The 19,958-nt window shown below is 42.1% G+C and overlaps 1 protein-coding gene and 1 pseudogene across 2 annotated transcripts in view; one reads left to right on the forward strand and one right to left on the reverse strand.

Moving 5' to 3' along the window:
- LOC147605796 (E3 ubiquitin protein ligase DRIP2-like) overlaps positions 1-6,897 on the forward strand; it is a 43,415-nt gene extending 36,518 nt beyond the window's left edge. Inside the window, exons 4-7 of one of the 2 annotated variants that reach the window (XM_086792389.1) lie at positions 4,705-5,808; positions 5,924-5,974; positions 6,141-6,213; positions 6,361-6,897. In XM_086792389.1, coding sequence (XP_086648515.1) covers positions 4,705-5,808; positions 5,924-5,974; positions 6,141-6,213; positions 6,361-6,591 — 1,459 coding nt within the window. In that variant the 3' untranslated portion in view covers positions 6,592-6,897. Of the gene's footprint in view, positions 1-4,704; positions 5,868-5,923; positions 5,975-6,140; positions 6,214-6,360 lie in introns of both variants that reach the window. The other variant, XR_015265015.1, reaches the window with a different exon arrangement.
- Positions 6,898-12,023: 5,126 nt separating this feature from the next.
- LOC147605797 (uncharacterized) lies at positions 12,024-13,335 on the reverse strand (annotated as a pseudogene).
- Positions 13,336-19,958: the final 6,623 nt, after the last annotated feature.

Raw genomic sequence — 19,958 nt, forward strand, 5'->3', positions numbered from 1 at the left:
AGCTCCACGATTCTTGAGCATAGGCGGTGTACTCGGCCCAAAAAAAGCCTGCACATAAGTTGCCCAAAAAGCAACTTCCCCCGTCAAACCTGGGCGTCCATGGCCAGACCTATCCATCCTGTTTTTTCCTAGCCAAAATTAGTTGCCCACGTCCAGCTCATACTGCCACAGCCTCCGAGCCCCTGCATGGCCATCTGTCGCTCCATAGGCAACTTGTAGGAGTGCCCATACATTGTAATGCCATCCGTACAATAGTAAGACCTGTACGGCTGGTGCATGTATAACCTGTTGCACACTGTTCTGTATGGCCTGTTGCCTGTACTTGGTACTTGTGTACAAAAAAAGCACAAAAATGGCTATCATGCCATGATCTCCTCCTTTCCATGCGAATCTTCCCTTGCACGTTTAGTTCCCCTGCAGGTTATAGGACATGATGAAAAGAGCACTTTCCATGGCATGAACTGTTCCTCAAAAGCTCTATCTGGGCTGTGGTACCTATGTAAGGACCTCCACTGGCAAGACCACCTGTGGTTAGCTTTCTTAGTGAGGAACATGAGGAACCGGGCATCCAGCTAACTTAGCTCACTAGCCAACCATAGAGCCCTCAAGCTCACCCCTGAGCTTGAGGTCTAGAGGTGTCAAGAGACTGCTCACACGTGTAGTAAGCCTGGGCATCTCATACCACCAAGAGACACCCTTGAGCTGTCGTCACATGGAGTGGTCCCTCTTGGCCACAAGTCCAGGAATATGATTCACTGCCCTTAAACTGATCCCAAGAGTGATATTTAACCTAATGCCTCTAATAACCAATTTAGATGCCCCATCCATGCACCTAGGTTGATTGAACCTAGGGTTAGACCTGTTAACCAGCCTAGGCCTTTGCATCACTTTGAGGTTCGGACCTTTGGCGTTTTGAACTCCCAAACAAGAGCTTGTCCCTCTTGGAGTATTGCCCCTTCGCTTGCTTTTCTTACAGCTTTGACCTTTTTCCAGCTTTGCTTCTTTTTGTTTGCACTGTGTTGGGCTTAGCTCCTTAGAGATCCAAAGATTGGTCACCTTCAATCTCTTGAATTGTCAACAAATAGTGAATGTTCTCTCTACTTGCAAAAGTGATGATGGCGTGGTCCTTGGTTAGTTCGGTGTGATGTTGTCCAATTCTCATGCGATGGTTGCAGTTGTCACCATTTGGTCCCTCCACCACTCTTGACCAGTGTTTCACACACTAAGTAGAGCCAAGGTGTGAATGGGGATTTTTCATGGAAGAAAGCTGAAGCATTTACTGGCAAAGTTTGGCCTGAGAGACGGCTTCTGAGCATAAGTAGTATGAGATTTTTATCATTTAAAGTGACTTATAAGGTCTATAAGTCAGTTTGTTCACACATCATTAAAACCGGGCTGGACTTATTATTTTGGGCATGAACAGGTGGACAGGTGGAGGCGCCTAGAGCAAACTTGGGCTACAAGCCTAGGAAAAGCACAAAAAGTTTGATATTTTGGGCAAGTTCAGCTATTTTGGGGAGAAAGGAAAAGCACAGCTACTATAGAGCTAGTCGACTCTATAAAAGCAAGGTAGGGGGCTGTTTTTATGAGGAAGTGCTTACATCTCCTGGCCAGCAGCAGGTCTCTCCCTCTCTCTTTTCAGCGCTGTCCGTACAGCAGGCAGCCAGCTTGTTGACTGTTTCTCTCTTTCTTGTGCGCTGGTTGTACACAGGCGGTTGCAAACTACTCTCAGTGCTGGTCGCACAGTCGGCCGTACAGCACAGCTTTCTCTCTTCTTCCAGAGCTGGCTGTACATTGTTTTCTCTCTCTATTGGCTGCGATTGAGGTAGGCCGTATAGTGGTGAACTTTCTCACAGTCCTGGCTGTGTTATGGGCAGTGTTTGGGGCTGTTTTGGGCTCCGTACCAGGCTGTTTTATGGACTGTTTATGAGCTGATTCATGGGACTGTTTTGAGACAGTTTTCGGATGGCTTTTGGTGCTATGTTTTTATCTTGGCACTGGATAGATATCTAGGCAAGAGATTTGCTGGAAAATCCAGTGTTGTATGCACCCACACCTTGGTTTATTGTAAAAGCTTCCTACGGGGGGCCGGCCCTTCCGGCTCAGTGCGGTGTGATTATATTGTTTATGGTTCTTCCGCTATGTTCTCATGGAATTTGAAGTGTTGGTCTATTGTTCCGGGTCCCAGATTTCGGTGATCGGAGTAACTTCTGCTACGGCTTGTAGTTTCTCATATATCAACCACTTGTATCCTTAGTGCCAAAGCCTCTCTCTGTTTCTTCTCCTATATTTTTGGTTGTGAGAGGATTGCTATGCTCCACCAATGCTAACTTTTGTCTTCTCTCATGCTTCGACAATTGTGAGGCGGGCTTGAAGCATTTGGAGCCGTTTCTTGAGCACTTGGTTTTCTTGCTACGATTAGTGATCTTGTGCTGAAGTGTAAGGCCTACTCATTGTGATGTGTGGACGGTCCCTTTCTTGGTGAAGCTAACACCTTTACAAAGGAAAGCTTATGCAGTTCTATGGCTTAATAATGATTTTAGCTACCAATCTACTAAGATGTGTGTAGCACCATGTGAACTGTCTGTGAAGGATTTAATGACTTCAGGGATAAATAACCTCTAGAGATAAGGTAACCGTAACCTTACCTTGACATATAGTTAAGGTGCTGCCTTCGGATACCTGTGGATATCTGATTGCACCGGCATGTGGTGCTTCATCTCCACTCAAATGGCTGCCACCTTGGGGATTGAAGTGGGACACATGGGACCGGAGATACATGCTTACTTTGCCTTTGTTCAGAAGGATGTGAAGGTCACTTCTCTCATTAGAAAGCTACGAATTCACATGCAAGGCTACCTCGATCACAAGAACTTTCTTATTGTGTCCCTTTTTGGATGTGATGTATTGCTTGGCAAACGATGGCATGCACACCTTGATCCTCGCAAGAGATACGAATCCAATAAGATCTCTTTTATGTATATAGGTTGAGAGCATCTTATAGATGTTGACACTTCAAGAGATACTATCCTGGTTGTATCTCATGTACAAATCAATAAAGCAATGAAAAAGAGCGTTTCTTTGTACTGGAGTTTTAAATGTGATGATGTGGAACGTAGCAATGTGCATGTAGGTTCTATTACTCAGGACAGGCTAAATTTTCCTAGTGAGTATAGAGATTGCTTTGCAGATACATTACCAAGTGAAATGCCTTCCCCGTGGCTAGAGGATGATTGCATTGATTTGATGTTAGGTAATTCACCTCCTAATATGTTAGAAAGAGGAGATTATGGAGCAGGCTGCTGAACTGTAAGAGAGAAGGGCTTAGTGCGACCAAGCTATTCACCATTTTGTTCACCTGTTCTTCTTGTGCAAAAGAAGGATGGTTCATTCCACATGTGCATGGAATACATGGCACTAGGATTGATGATATCTTGGGCAAATTGGATGGTTCATCATGCTTTAGTCGCATCGACCTCAAGAACAGCTACCATCAAGTGAGTGATGCCTTAGGATGTACACAAGATAACTTTTCACACATCTTTTGGTCTCTATGAGTATATTTGGTCATGCCATTCAGTCTCATGAATGTTCCAGTTACTTTTAACTAAATGATGGACCAAATTTTTAGAAATCATAGGGCTTTTACAAGTGCCTTTTTCGATGACATTTTGGTGATTTCGAAGAAAAAGGAAGAGCACAAGACACTTGAAAGTGGTCTTTGATGAGCTGAGGAAACATAAGTTCATGATTTATGGCAAAAAGAGTGATTTCTTCCTCTCAATGATTCACATAGCATCTAAAGGTGGTGTGTGAATGGATTCTGCAAAGATCCAAGCCATTAAGGATTGTCCACAACTCAAATCCATACATGAAGTTTAGAGTTTTCTTGGTTTATGCTCATATTACAAGAGGTTCATATTTCACTTTGCAATGATTGCCTCGCCATTGCATGAATTAACCAAGAAACGGGCTGCCATTTAGATGGATAGAAGCTGAAATTGATGCTTTCTGTAAGCTGAAGACAACTTAAGCACACCAAATTTTATTGACAAAGAGACATTACTCAATAAAAGGCCACAAGCTTTACGTTGGCCTTTACGCTGGATTGTGATTGCAGTCATTTCTCCATATAGAAGCATTGTTCTTCAGATGCAACATTTCACTTTTTAAGGGGAAAACATCCTAGGAGTCCTTTGTGGTTTGTTTGTTTGTTTGTTTTTTTTTGCAACTTTATCAATTATAGTTTATTAGAAGTAGAAAGCTTAACAACAGTGAGAGTGTGGTTCGAGGAATTCCAAGTATTTCCCCAGTATGCTGCAATTTCTTTTGGAGAAGGTTGTGGTACCCTTTTGGGGAGGCCTAGGAAGCAAGAGGCAGAAACCAGATTGAGGAGGGCTTCAAGTCTGTTTGAGGGCCTAAGAGTGCACTGCCACTCTGTAACCATGGGATTAGATAGCCCTGGTTATGCCCACATATATCCAAGGAGTAGGGACGCAGGATTTCTCTTTTTACTTTTACAATTGGTTTGATTGTTTTCATCATACGTTAAAGCTAGTTGGAAGTTTGTTCCAAAAGTGATTGCTATGTTTGAATGTGGATGTGGCTGTTCAAATATATATAGATGAATGTGAATAGGCTGCAGAGAGATTATGTCTCATACTCCATTTATACATGACACTTGCTAATCTGTGTTTAATGCAGGGCTGATCATCAACTCGACGATGTGCGTGCCAAAATATTTCCAATCAAAATGAAGAGGAAAAAGGATATTGACAACAACACTGATGGTGATGCACCACCACCTGTTCGTAGAAAAGAGAGATCGCTATCATCCCTTGGTATTGGTGCTGCCCCCTCATCTCATCTAGGATTTGTAAGCAGAAGGACAAAGTCAGTGTCCAGGAGGTCAGCAACACTAAAAGATATGTCCTCAGATGAGGAGTTCGAGGATAAGAAAGCAGAGAAAGCAAACTTGATAAAAGCTGTTGATACTAATTCCCAAGAGGAATCTAGTTCAGATGGCAAAGCTGTGCCTGCTGACTCAGAGGAGAGTCAGGAAGTCGATGCAAAAAGAGACATAGTCTCTGATGAAGAGCAAGATACTGACGAGATAGATGTGTTACGGACATTAAAAAGAGAGCATCATGTTCCAGGGAAAAAAGTGATGCTGCCTCAGTTGTCGCAAGAGCATTCAAGGGTTCCTACTTTGTCTTCAAATGATGGGGATTCGTCTAAGCTGGGAATGTATCTTGCTGAAAGATCCAAAATCTCTGCCACTGGGCTTCTCCGCTCTCAAATCTCTGAGGCATCGAATTCATCTGAAAGGCTACCTTTCAAGAGACATGCCTACTATGATAACGAGTTTAAACCACCAACAGTATTTTCAGGCATGAGAGAGAAACCTGATAAAGACTTGATAAATCAATCACCATTGGCACAGCTTGCTGAAGTTGCGGTTGATCAAGCAGGGCAGATTGATAAATTGGAGCCTCCTAAAGCTCGTGGTCCTCGAGCTCGCCGAGGAAGAGGGAAAAATGAGAGTGCAAAGTCTTCTGCTATGGGAGGAAGCTTAAGTTGGCAAACAATGCTGGAAAACATCCGGAGTGCAGCTGCTCCTCAAGTGAAGAAGCAGAAACCTAACATTCCACCACCTGTGAAGACAGCTTCCACTATTTCAAAAAAACTTCCAATGGTTAGGACTACGGGTTCAAGTGCAAATAAACGCCCTCGAAATTCTACAGTTATGGCAAAACAGGATAAAACGATTGCTGGGTTTTGGTTCTCTCTAGAAGCAGCAGAGAACCAGTATGCGTTCACCTCAGATGGCTCCCTTTGGATGCAAGTTTTTTGAACTGTATTGTAAGGTAAGGCAAAATTATCTAATAAAAGCTAAGCTGGGGTATGGCAATGCCTACTGCAGGTTTGGTGGAAATGCACTTCCCCAGATATCTACGCGCTATCTTCGGATCAAGTGAGGACATGAAGAACCTAGTCATCTTGCATTTGCAGGCCTCAGTTCTTGTGTTAATCTTGTCATTCCACTGCATGCCATTGTAAATTGCTTTTACACAAGGTATTCTGTTTGGACAAAATAGAATCAGGACGGATCAATCCTGAGTATCTTCTGTCTGCTGCAGGGATGGGAAGCTTCCGGTCTCTACTGTGAAAAAGTACCTTGTCAAAAAACTTGATCTGCAAAGTGAGACTGAGGTGAGTTACTTTGGATTTCTTCCTTATGAATTTCTTCCCTCTTCATCAAATATGTTCCTAGTCTGGAGCTGACATTATTTCAAGGCATGGATAGCAGAGAAATTAACCGTATATGCTAGTTAGCTCTCTAAATATTTCATGTTTCAGGTGGAAATAACTTGTCGAGGCCAGCCCGTGGTCCCGAATTTGCCTCTGGAGAAAGTCCAAGGTATTTGGTTGGCTACCACACCTTCGTTGGAACTGCTGCCTGCCTTGAAGGAGCTGAATGCTGCATCACACGATAACAAAAACTGGGTCCAATTTAAGGGCAAATCAGCAGAAGACTGTATGATGGTGCTCACATATGCTCGGCATCGCAGACAACTCATTGGTCCTTGAACTGGTTCAACTGTGCATAAGCTTACATCTGATGGTTTGCTGCTCACAGGAGGAATCAGCAGTTTGAAGTATATGTTCAGTTTTTTAAAATTTTGATTTGTGGCCCTTGTTTATGGTTTGAATGCTGTAACAAAAATATATTTTGGTCATCATGTTTGAACGAGGGGCCAGTGTGAGTTCTAGATTTGATGACTTGCTTATTCAGTGCAAGAAACAGCAGTGTGACAAGCTATAAGAGGCTTATCTTCTGCCAATTTTTACTTTCTTTGATTTTTCATTCGGCAAACATTGTAACACTTTGTATTCGTGACTCACTTAACAGGCACTTGTAAGCTCTTTTGTTTTCTTGTATGGCATTGATATTCTCTAGGGGTAACCATGTCTGATGTTCTCCAAGAGTCTGCATAAAAAATATTCCAAAACCACATCTCTAATCCGCTGCATATTTTCATGGAGGAATTGTGAAATCAGAAGCTCAAATTATGAACCCAAGTCATGTCCAAAAAGCTCTTGGATGGTCATTGTAACTCTCCTATAGGGGAGCAATAAAGTCACACACATCAACAGAGGGAAACCCTTCCTAGTGGTGGTCAATCAAATCCAAACAGGATGTTGTGCTTCTAAAAGGTTTAAACATTCGTGGTAGTTCAAAATTGAGAGAAATTGTGCAATAAAACCCAGAGATAGAGGTGATGCTCAACTTACGGCCATTTCATACTTGCTAAGTTCAGATTATGATAAAAGGTTGAGATGATCTGTGCAGATGATGAATCAAGTGGTTTCCTTCAGGGAGGAGCGTAAAATGGAAGCGTATGAGTGTACTAAAAAGATCTAAGCGTATGAGTGTACGACAAAGGCTTAACTTCAATGTATGTATTGCAACCCTAGATGGGAAGGTAATGACGGGACAGCACATCCCCTCCCTCGAAGAGCAATTGCATATATGTAGTAGCATCAACATGCCATGTGAATGCTGGCATAGCCTTTATTAGTTCGTGCATCAACCCAAATACGTGGCCTGGTAGCAAGCCTCTTATGGTCCTGCTGCTTGTCTGATTGATGAGAACAAAAACATATTTGGAAGGGTGGTGTGCTTCAATTTCGTTTTTCATACTTCTTCTTGTCCTTTAGGCTCAGTTGACACCTCAGTATATAATGAGCTTGTTTAATAAGCTCATCAAGCTTGCTTCACCAGCCGAACTTAATTTCTCAATACCTGTGCTAAATCAAATCATCCTTAGGTTGCTAGACGACACTCCCCTTCACAACTGATGCTTGCCGCCCGTGCTCCTCAAAGTTTCATCTTTTGATACATTTTGCTATTTGAGTTAATACTGTGAATTGGTGTGTCATTATTCGCAGCAAGTTCATGTAAACAAGCGGTTGGTCCCCTACTTCACATGCTCTCGTTACCCCCCTTTCCATTAACGTGGACACACACTTTTTTTTTTTGTAAAGCTTAATGTCATTAATTACAGGTGGGAAACCTCAAAACGAGGAAAACCCACCAAAAAGATCACACTTTTTATTTACAAGTGGGAAACCTGTAAGCGAGGAAAACCCAAAAAAAGAAGAGTAACTATAGGCTCCACCACCTAGAAGCAATCAAAGTAAATCCTATAAGCATCAAGAGTGATGTCCCCAGCATCATAAGCAAAATGAAGCGCGTGACCAAGCGAGAACTTGAAGTAATGGAAGGGAACAATGTCATTGGCTTGGAACATGAGGTTGTTCCGAACATGCCATATGGTCCAAAAGACCCAGAATCGGACCCAGCTGAAAAATACTGCAAACTGAGACTGTGATGCTTGTAACACCCCAAAAAGCCAAAAGCATCTGTGAAAAATGCCCGAAGGGAAACGAAGGCGAAGAGCAGTCGAGACCTGGCGAATGAACGATCTGGAGCATACGCAACCCCATAGTAAATGTGGGACAGTCTCTTCAGTAGCTTTACATCGGACACAACGTGAAGGCGCAATATGACGTGCATGTAACAAGCTACCAACAGGAAGAGCACCAACCAAACAGCGCCACAAGAACAGGCGTTCTTTAAGAGGCAGATGACTTTTCCAAATGCGAAACAATGTACGTTTCCACCACATTGAAGATTTGGAGAGAGACCATAGCTGATTACCATGTCTGACTATCCATGCATCCGATTGCAAGAGGGCATAAACTGTCCCAGCTGAAATACATTCCATAGCAGTGGTTCCAAGATTCCAATCAGATAGACAGGAATCCACATTCAAGCGAGGTAAAGGAGAAATATCAGCAATCATCCGCTGAATTTCTGTCCAAAGATGAGAATAATGGGATCCCAATTGAAAACGATCCGCCGCAACAGAGAAGGAAAGAACCTGACCAGTGTCATCCACCACCTGATGTATCTGACAAATTCCTTTTTGAGATAGAAAATATGCCTGACGAGGTGAACGGTCAACCAAAGTGGAAGAAAATACACGACTCCAATGCAAACTCTCTAGCCGCAGGGAATTGCCCATCAAAGATCGGGAACCATGCCATGTCATATGTGAAGTAACTTCCTTCCAATCAATAATGAGAGAAGAAGTGAAAGGACATCCCGGAATGTGTCCTTCAAGTTTTCCACATATAAGATCCCAGTATGTGGGTTGCCAATGACCATAGAATGGCGTGACAATATGCCGACACAAATGGGACACCATGAGAGTCCAGGGTTGCTGCTGATCCAACAAAACCGGCAAAAGCATAGCTTTCCTAGCCAAAACATGACGTCTCAAATCCAAAATATTCAGGCCTCCAAGGCGCTTAGGAGAGCATAACTTGTCCATGGATAACAATCTGAGGCCCTTTCCACGAGATGAAGTGCGCCAGAAATGCGCCAATATACTTGACATAAGGGACTTCAAGCGGGATTGAGACCAATATAGCAAAGGTAGATAAAACTGCACATAAGCTACAAGAATGCATTGCACAATTCTAAGACGCACATGAAGCGGCCAAGTGGACAACTTCCAATAATGTAACTTGGAGTGCAAGCGCTCGGCTACCCAATCCAATTTCCGTGTAGCCGATACAGTCCAACCCAGTGGATAACCCAAATGACGAACTATAATGTTCGGAGGAACAAGTTCGCCTGGCCAAAGCAGCTTATGCCAATCATACTCAGTCAGAGCCAATAGTTTGGATTTACGAAAATTCACTTTGAGGCCTGCTGCCAATCCAAACAAATGAAGAGTGTGCATAATTTGTTCCACATCATCTTGGTGATTGCGAGGCATAAAGAGAGAATCATCTGCATAAGCTTGCGCAATAAAATGTTTCCCAGAGGGTAATTTCAAGCCCTGCAATCTTCTAGACGAAGTCAAAGATTCCAAATACATAAGCAGGGGATGAGTAGCAATCACATAAAGCAAAGCACTGAGAGGACAACCTTGCCTTATTGAACGTCCCAAATGCCAAGGATCTGTGAGAAAACCATCCAACAAACCGGCAGAGGTACTGTCAGCATACAAGAAATAAACCACAGAGGATAGCTTAGGCCCAAATCCCAGCCGAAGCATGGTATCTGCAATGTAATCCCAAAGAACAGTGTCAAATGCCTTTTCAATGTCAACCTGCATGACCAATACATATTGTCGAGTGTATTTCGCATACTCCATGCCAATGATGACATTTGCTAGATTATCAGTAATTTGCCTTCGTGGAATGAAGCCATACTGAGATGGATGCAAACCATCATGCAAAAACCCTTTAAGTCTATTGACAAGCATTTTAGCCAGCAATTTATAAACCACAGGCATGAGCGTAATCGGCCTCCATTGCGAGAACTCTTCACAAAGTGCTTGCTTTGGAATCAACTTGAGCAAGCCTTCTTTCCAAGATGAAGGCAAAACCTGTTGCTCCCATGCCCTGTTTATCATTAACAATAGTGGCTGATCCAGGTAGTGCCAGAACGACAAGAAAAATTCTACAGTAAGCCCATCCCAACCGGGAGATTTCCAACGGCCCAAATCACACAAACTGGCATACAATTCTGTCTCCGTGAAGGCGGCTTCCAAAAGTTGAGCCTGGTGCGCCGATAAAATCGGTGCAACTTGAGATAAAAACAAGCGACGAGCCTCTCGACCTTCCTGCGTGAGAGAAGAGGCCTCAAAAATCTTGCCATAATGAGATTCCATGGCCCGTGCAAGCCCCACACGAGAGGTAGTCCAATCACCAGTCGGGAGTTTAATCCTCTTAATAGTTTGAGACTGCCTAGAAAGATGTAAATGACGAAAGAATTGTTTAGAAGTGCATCCTTTATCCGCTATAGCTTTTTGGCGAGCTCTAGTCTGCCACTTTGCCAATTTTCTCTCATCATTACGATGCAACAAAGCACGAGCAGAAAGCAACTCTGTCATCTGGATTTCAGTAAGAGATGAAGTGTTAGCCAGATGCATCAAACTTTGACAAGTGCCTTTGGCCTGTTGAACTTGCTCTCTGAAATGCGATAAATAGTGTCTGCCATAATCCTGGATCACACATTGAACCCGCATAACAAAACGAAACCATGCTGTGTCCATATCAACATGCATTTGAGAGATCAATGGCGAAATAATATCCACAATCAGATTGCGAAAAACCTCATGCTTAAGATAAGCATTATTGACATGCAGAAGTCTCTTTCTAGTTAATGAATCATTGGCAGAACATGAACCGAATTGTATTTTCAAGCATATCGGAGCATGATCCGAGAGACACAAGGAGTAATCAATCCACATATCACATACAAAATCATCATACTGTTGCATCTGAAAGAGATACCATCGGTCTAGACGAGCACGATACATCGATCGAGCGTTATGCTGAAATGTGAATCCTGGATCATTGGCTTGCAACAGAGGCCACAAATCCAAGGCATTACATGTGTGCTGAAAGAGATCCCAAGCTTGTCGTTCCACATGAAGCATGTGAGAATGTCCAGTAGTATTATCCACATGATTTGGAGCATTATTAAAATCGCCACAAAGAAATGCATTAGAACGCCAATAATAAGAGGAGATGGCATGCCACAAACGAGCCCTGTCAGTAGAGGCTGTGTATGCATACACACCACCAAACTCAAAAACTTCCCCATTGATAATACATTGAACAATCATCCATCTGCCAGCTGGATCATTGAATACCAACATGGGAAATAATTCATGGCGAACAAGCATCAGCACTCCAGAGTATCCAACGGATCCTGCATAAGCTATCCAATATCCCGCAAAATAGGAAGTTTGCCTGGCAAAATTATGCTGATTATGCTCTTGAAGAGCAACAATATCTGCTTTGCAAGTATGTACATAGTGCCAGATTAGCCTCCATTTATCCTGATTGCATAATCCGCGCACATTATATGAAATGCAATGTATAGAACTATGCATCTTAGATGGTATATACAGTGGGCGAGAAAACTAATAGAAAGCTTAAGAACTCGTGCCCATGGGCACATCCGCATCTGTCGCAGAAACATCAGCTGCCAAATCAAAACTCGAATGTGGAGGAAACAAGTGATGGCCTTCCGACGTTGAAGCGGTGCCCCCTGTAACTACTTCCTTATAGGATCGAACAACTTTATCCCAGGCCTGAGCCAAGGAAGAGTTATCATTACAAGGCAGTTTTTGCTGAGCAACATTCTTCAAGGGGGGCACATAATTGCGAGAAGATGGTAGAGTACGTGCTTTGACAGTTTTCTTGGGTACTATCCACGCCTGAATAGCAAGAAGCTTCTCTTTGCCCTTGTCTTTGATGTTCGGGGAAGCAGGAACACTTGGCATTTGAGACTGCTTCCCTTTACCTTTATTTAGTCCAGTTGTTGATGTGGATGCAGAAGCACCTTTAGATTGTGCCTCAGGGGAAGATTTCGCTGGAGGAGGAGTCTGAGGGGTAGGGACAGCCGAAGGAGGGGGTTGTAGATTTGGTTCAGAACATTCAGATTGCATATGACCAAATTTGCCACAGCGAAAACAGGAATTGGCAAATTTCCCCCATTTAAGCTTGAATGGTCGCTTTCCGACCACTGTGTCCCCAGAATCAATGGTAATGCCCATAGGAGCAGGAAGATCAGTGTCCCATAGAATACAAAAACGATTTGTATTGGCATCCAACTTGGGGGGGCAAATCACTTTGCCCAATTGAGCAGCCAACAAAGGAAGAAAATGATGCCAAGTACGAGGAAAATCCACCACTTCAACCCAAACCGGGCACTTTGTCGAATAAGGCTCTGATAATCTTTAGTAAGAGCCCAGGGAAGAACATGAGTCATTTGCGTATTGAAGAAGAGGGGAGACATTTCCAACAAAGCATCTCTAGCTTCCATGTCTGCTAACAAGACCTCATAGAATCCTCTTGCTCCAAAATAAACACCCCGGACTGCTTGACGCTTAAGCAAGAAATCAACCCATTGTCCCACATCCTGTGCACTAGGCATCTTGCCCGGGAAAAAGAGAATCACTGCATTCAATGCATACTGCGCAACCGGATCCATGAGCTCCTGCACCGGAATACGCACTTCTGTGACTGGAGCAGGTCCTTCCCAAGCACATCTTGCTTCTTCAAAATCCTCATGCAGGCATTCCTTAATCAAAGACATGGCATCCAAATTCGAGGTGTTCATTGCTTTCCGACGCTTATAAATGGCCAGCTCAGGCGATTCCATTATGCACACCTTAAATTTTCTATAATCCCCAGAACTGCACACACACACACACAGAGCAGGGACGAAGAGGCAGAGGGCAACTGAAGATGACAACACACACATACACAGAAGATCTGAGGCTGGGCAAAACCAGAAGAGGCGACTAATTAACCTTCTATCAGAGGCAAGGCAGGGGAGGCCAGCCGGCAGCAAGAGCATTCAACGGCAGCAGGTTTAGGCGATGGCCAACACGCGGGTAAAGATCAGAAATAGGTAAGTCGCAGGCGATCAGAGTCGAGCAGCGACGCCACACGCGTATGTACACACACCACACACACACACACACACACACACACAGGTGAGAGCTGCAGCCAGAGGAAAAGCGTAAGGAGAATCTACTCTCTCTCAGACACGTGCGCAGGCAAGCAGGTCCCGGCGGGCAAGTCCACAGGCGAGCAGGTCCCGGCGAGCAGGTCACACAGGCGAGCAGGTCCCGGCGACGAGCAGGTTAACGTGGACACACACACACCCACCCACTTCTCATACACAAACACATGCACGGCACGCCTTCACATACTCAATATTATGGTGCGTATTTTTATTTTGGCACCCAATTTTTATATACGTTGTTATTACTAAGATGAATAGGGGCCTACAACGAGTGGAAAAAGATTCCATTAATTAGTTGGTGGTAGTTGATCAGTTTCTTGTAGATTTCTCTTCTCTAAACTATCAACCACTTCGTAGGTTAACATGGTTTCACTCGCTCGACTTGCCATAAGGTGCTTTGTCATCTTACCCGTTCAAATGAGCAATTATCTTCTTTTTTTCGATTGGCCTTAGGCATGAGGTCTTCTCGTAGTTACTGATTTTTCATTGCTTGTAGGCACCCGTCTATAAAGGCTTGATCATCCGTCCATAGGCGATGTTGAGAAAGTACCAAGGAAGGTTTTAAACCTAGGACTCTTGGTCGTAGGCAAACACCTTTACCACTTGAGCTATCACCTCATTGGCACGAGCACTTATCTTTTGTAAGACGGTGTGCTGGAGCATATAAAGTAGCCTTACCTTGTGCTTAATGTTAAATAGGGAAAGTATAAGGACTTCATGTACATACTTGATTAAGACTAGTAATAAAGACAATCTTTTTTTAAAAGTTTTTTCGGCCTAGTATGAAAAGTAGTTACTTGTATTTGTCATTTTTTACAATAACAACACATAATCATTTCCTTGCAATAGAATACTTGTGAGTTCTTCTTTATTCTTGTTTGCTTGTATACTATTGGATTTATGCATATGCTAGAATTATGAAGGACCATCTCCATTTGCTTCCATCTAGGTAAAAGAGATTTCTTCCTTCATCCCATCGGAAGGAGCATTCTAGTGTGACAACGGAGTGACGACGGATGAGCTAGCATACCCACATTGGGAAGTTGCAATTACAACTCTAAGGCAAGGCCAAATGACACATGCTTCAAAAAGGCTAAGGTAAGCTCTTGACTTAAACATATTTGGCATCGATGTCGGGGACTAGCTTAGGACTTAGCCTCGTTTTTCCATCCATTCCAAGCTATTGGGATCACCCAATATCGCTTGGTGTTAATGAAGAGGTCACACTCCAATAAACATACACCTGTGGAGTCTTCAATGTGTTGAGGTGATTGTTTTTTATTTTGATTTGAAGCTTGTTACATTAGGACATTCTATTTTCATCTCTTGAAAGAGCCAAACCTTGGTTTTTTGGTGATTTGCATGATCCATGGATTACATAGAGATTATGACTAATGAGATATGATTAAGAACTTAATCATATAAGCTTACATAATAAGGGCAAGATGATAATAATAGCACACGTCTATTTTTGCATTAGATTCATGCCTATATAAGGATGAGATCAATGTTAAGTATGATTGAGTGAGTGATTAGGTGATAAAAGTGTTCCCCTTGATTTGTAGATCTAGAGACCCTTTCCATGTGCTCCAAGTCAACATTGGTGGCTAGTATCAAGGCTCTTGTCCACTTGAAGGAATCCATTTGTGTGGATTCCTTCACCTCACTGGCTATTACAAGGCTTCCATTTCTAAGGTTTAGGGCTTACACCATGGATATTTAAATGGCTCCCCCTAAGATGAGTCTCAGTTGATTTTTTCCAATAATCTCCCCCTCAACTGATATCCATCCGTCTAGCATATATGGATTTAATCTATTTTTGTCTTACATAGATTTTCACCATCTTAGCTTGGATGTGTTTAGGTTGTTATTTTTTATTTTGATGTGAAGTTTGTTGCATTAGGGAATTTTATTTTCATCTCTTGGAAGGGAAAATCTTGGTTTCTTGGTGATTTGCATGATCCATGGCATCATGCTTTATGCATACTCTTTGATCAAGCTATATCAAATATTGCTTTCTATCTTCTTTAAAGTGAATGATTATTGTGTTTAATATCAATCTAAGGAAAACAATAAGGCCTTAAATAAAAAACTATAAACCATGGTTGTGGCTAGTCAAACACAAATTCTTGCTTCATGTTGCATCATGTACACCTTAACCTATTGAAATTGGCACATCCATAAAATTCATTAAAGAAGAGAAACAACCAAAACCTTTAAAACATCAAAACAAAAAGAATCACTGGTCGTGTTTATGCAGTATAGCCCGTGATTGCATGAACACACCTACTACAAAGAACTTGTACCCCCTTTGCTGTCTAATTAGCCTTGCCAAATTAACCATTTGTACCATGAATGCTTCAAAATCACTTCCATGACCCAACTCAAAATCATTGCGGTATATTGACTAGTAACACCATGTGATTGTCAGTCTAGTAAGGCCCCATGATAGGGCATGTCCAGTTATACAGCCTAGGGCATGTGCGTCGTGATGCCACAAAGACCTAAACACAAGGATGCAAAAGGCTCCTACCAACCTAAAATCCAAGAGGTTGAACTGTTGCTTGATATTTATTTGCATCCGATTCAAACTACAAGCCTATAGAGGAGAAGACTCCAACCAAGACACACCTTAGAAAATCCATCAAATAAAAAATAACATACCTAGGAAATTATATTGAAAAAACGCATGGAAGTTTACTATTGGATGAAGAAAAAGTATAGAACAAGAAAGTCTACTTTCAATATCAATTTTTCCTGTAGTGTATGAAAATGCTAAAGGATGAGGATGAACAATTGGATGCCCATGAGAAGGCTAAGGAAGAAGAATGAATGGAGCTAAAGAACAAGCTACAAAATTTCCAGGCTAGCTATGGTAGCCTTTGTAACAAAATGAACAAATTGACCAAGGATCTGGAAGACAAGACCAAAATCTCGAACAATGAGAAAGGACTACACGAAGAGCTACAACTACGTATGCAAAACATACAGGCCACACACACTTGTAGCTCATAGAGGTAATAAACAAAGCCAGCAACAAAGTCAAAGCTTACTGGATTAGTTAGAGGGATAAAAGGATGCGGTGATGTGCTCAAAATAGGTTGCATAATGCAGAGCTTAATGTTGGTTTGATAGAACGCAACCATAAAAACAACTAGAAGTACTAGAAGAAGAGAGAGCCCAGGCTATACAACTATATGCAGATACATTTGAGGAACTAAACAAAGAGCTACATGCCATAAAGACTAAAGTATGTGATATGCTAATAAACAAAAAAAAAAATGCCATGATCCAAAGTCATCAAAATGTCATTTCACACTTAAACAGCCAGATGACATATGCCAAATGACATGTCTTAAAGCTGCAAAAGATAATTGAGAATCTCACCAAAGAAAAAGAGGAGTTGGCAGACACTAATTGATGTCTTAAAGATGCCAAATCTCTAACAAAGCAACCAATAACACCGACAGAGCCAAATGATGTGATAGAAAAGTTGATGGAAAGGGTAGCACCATTGGCCTTTTGGTAACCCCTCGAGCCCCTCTCCAAACCTTCACAATGTTTTTTGCTTCATTAGCCCTCTTTACTTTCCAATTTAACCTTGACACTTTGGGGGATATAGCATTAATAAAATAAAACACTAGTGACCCCACTATTATAATGGCCGTATGCCATGGAGATTTCGAACTAAAAGAGCTTGAGGCCATTTAACATTACTCCCTCCATCCCATAGTATTAAATTTGAAATCTTGGTGTAGGGTGTCTTTTTGCATTCCGCTAACTTTCAAAAGGGGAAACCAACAATAGAATCTTCTCTAATAGGATCGTGTCAACAATCATGGAAGCCAAAGAAACATATCTCATGGTCGACACCGTGCAAGAACAAATGTGAACTAATACTATTGTCCACAATATCAACGTGTGTATGGGCATGATCCAAACCATGTACCAAATCCTCATGTACAAATCCCTCTTTGTGTGTGTGATCCATCAAAGTAAAAATATGATCAACAAGATCACCATAACAATCATCGTCTCACTAAATCCACACATGAGAAATAAGTGGAATCACCCACGAACTCACTAACCATAGGATCCCCAAGGTCACTAAAATCATCCTCATAAGTATGGTCTATCTCTATCAACACTAGATCGAAATGTCTAAGTCAAATGAAAAACTCTCTAGATCCATATGTATAATCATGCCTCCTCCACGAGGTCTCACCATAGTAAAGTCATCACTAACCTCATGCTGAATGCCTTGACTATTTAAATAGATGCATTATATCCACACAAACAATGACAGATAAGCTATGAGAGTTAGTAGTGATGATATTGTAATGCCCCCACATGTGAAAGTCCTGGAAGAATAGCTTGACACATCTAACACAAGAAACTTAGGCCTATGCTCATAGGTATTCCATGACTCTCCATGCAAAGTATCACTAACCTCGTGAGTAATAATGGATGTAATGGATGCATCACTAATCAAATGTTGGTCCACATGATCATCAAATGCATCTCTGTGATCCCCAAGAAGATAGGTAAGCCTAGGTGTATCAACACTCATATAATGAAGCAACAACTTAGGGTGCACATGCACATGCACATGGGTTTAGCCACATGTGCTTAGGACATCCCTATTCAAGTGGGATTAGGGTATATGTGGCCTGAGACTATAAAAGGCACATGGCCTATGCACTTTGTACCTTTTGACACTTTTAATTACCTTATGATCATTTGGCATAATCTTAGAGTCTTTTGGCCTACATAGATTTGGACTTATGGAACCAATGTTTTAAGTTAGTACATAGAGCATTACTTAAAGAGCAGTATAAAAATGTATTATCAACAATAAGATGGTACAGAATAGAGGTTTAAGACTCTTATTTGATGCAACTCGACAAGCATTCATCAGTTTAACTATAGCCTTGGTGCAACAATAAGGAAACACAAAACATGTTCATGCTAAACCCTTGAATCAAAACCTTACACGAGCCTTGTGAACTTGATCAAGCAACACATATCTTCCTAGTTTGGGGAAAAGTGCTTTAATCAGAGGACTGTGTGCTCATCAATGGATTGCACAGGTGTTTTCAAGGGAAAAATATACATACATATATAATGGCCATGGTGACCTTGTGAATAGCCGGACAGAGAGCCTACTTGTTCACTTCCACGCAACCAATTCTTTGATCTTCATTCACACAACAGACATAGTCATCGCTTGCACACAAGCTTAGTTAATCACACTAGTAGTAGCCACCTTAGCAAATACATCAAATTCATAACCTCAAGAGATAGAAAGTCCATTGCAGGGTGGTTTAAGTGCTGGCATGGGTATATATGCCAAGCTCGCCACATGAAGCAATCAATTCTTTGAAAAAAATCACCAAAACAAAATGGTCATGTAGGCATCTCCATCACAGGGTATCGAGCAAGAGAAGCAGCAGTAGCATATGAACATGTTGCAGATATGGAGGCTCTCATGCCAAAATTAAGGCATTCTGATTATTGCATTCAACCTAGAGTGCAAGAATTGGCGATTTCATCATAGCAACGCATCATCGTTTTGTTTGTACAGATAGGGATAATGGGTGCATCACAGCAATGCACGTCAACGTCTGAGCAACATCACCATTTCAATGTCATCATCACCTTGTTGAAGTAGAAAGCCAACACTCTGCAGTCATAGATCTCCCTCCTTGTGGTCAGCAATGCATTATTACCTTGTTTTGCAACAATAGAATTATTTTTTATTATTTATTATTTTAAAGAGTGCTTCATCGCCTTATACAATCACAAAATCAACAGCGAGAAGAATTGAATTCTATGAGGCCATCATCGCTCTTGAAGAGCTAGGCAAAGTAGGTTCCAGAGACAGGATAATGTGGAGCTTTGAAAAAAATTAATTGCTTCATCGAGCTAAGCCCTCAGCAATTTTGTCCTAAGAGCTACTAGGGACAACTCATATTGGCATCGCCGAGCGTACAACAACTCTCAGCTGAAAGAAGCAAGGCAAAGTCCATTGTTGAACATGCAGCTCTCAGCTAAAGAGGAGCAAGACAAAGCTGCACTCTCAGCCCAAGAGGTGCAAGAAGGTTACCTTAGGCAAAGCTACAATCTCGGCTGGAGAGGAGCAAGGAGGTTGCCTTAGGTAAAGCTTGGCTACTAGCAAGCCTGGGGAGAAGGGGTAAATCATGTGAGCAAAAGAAAATCAAAAGTGTTGAAAGGCCATGTACATGCCTTCTATAGTGTCAAGGCCACATGTGCCAGGCCACATGTGGCCTAATCCCACCTTTATTGGCATGTCCTAAGCCTATGTGCTTAAACC

The sequence above is a fragment of the Cibotium barometz genome, chromosome 58 (genome assembly GCF_041138505.1).
Source record: "Cibotium barometz isolate CiBa-2024 chromosome 58, ASM4113850v1, whole genome shotgun sequence".
Classification (NCBI taxonomy): domain Eukaryota; kingdom Viridiplantae; phylum Streptophyta; class Polypodiopsida; order Cyatheales; family Cibotiaceae; genus Cibotium; species Cibotium barometz.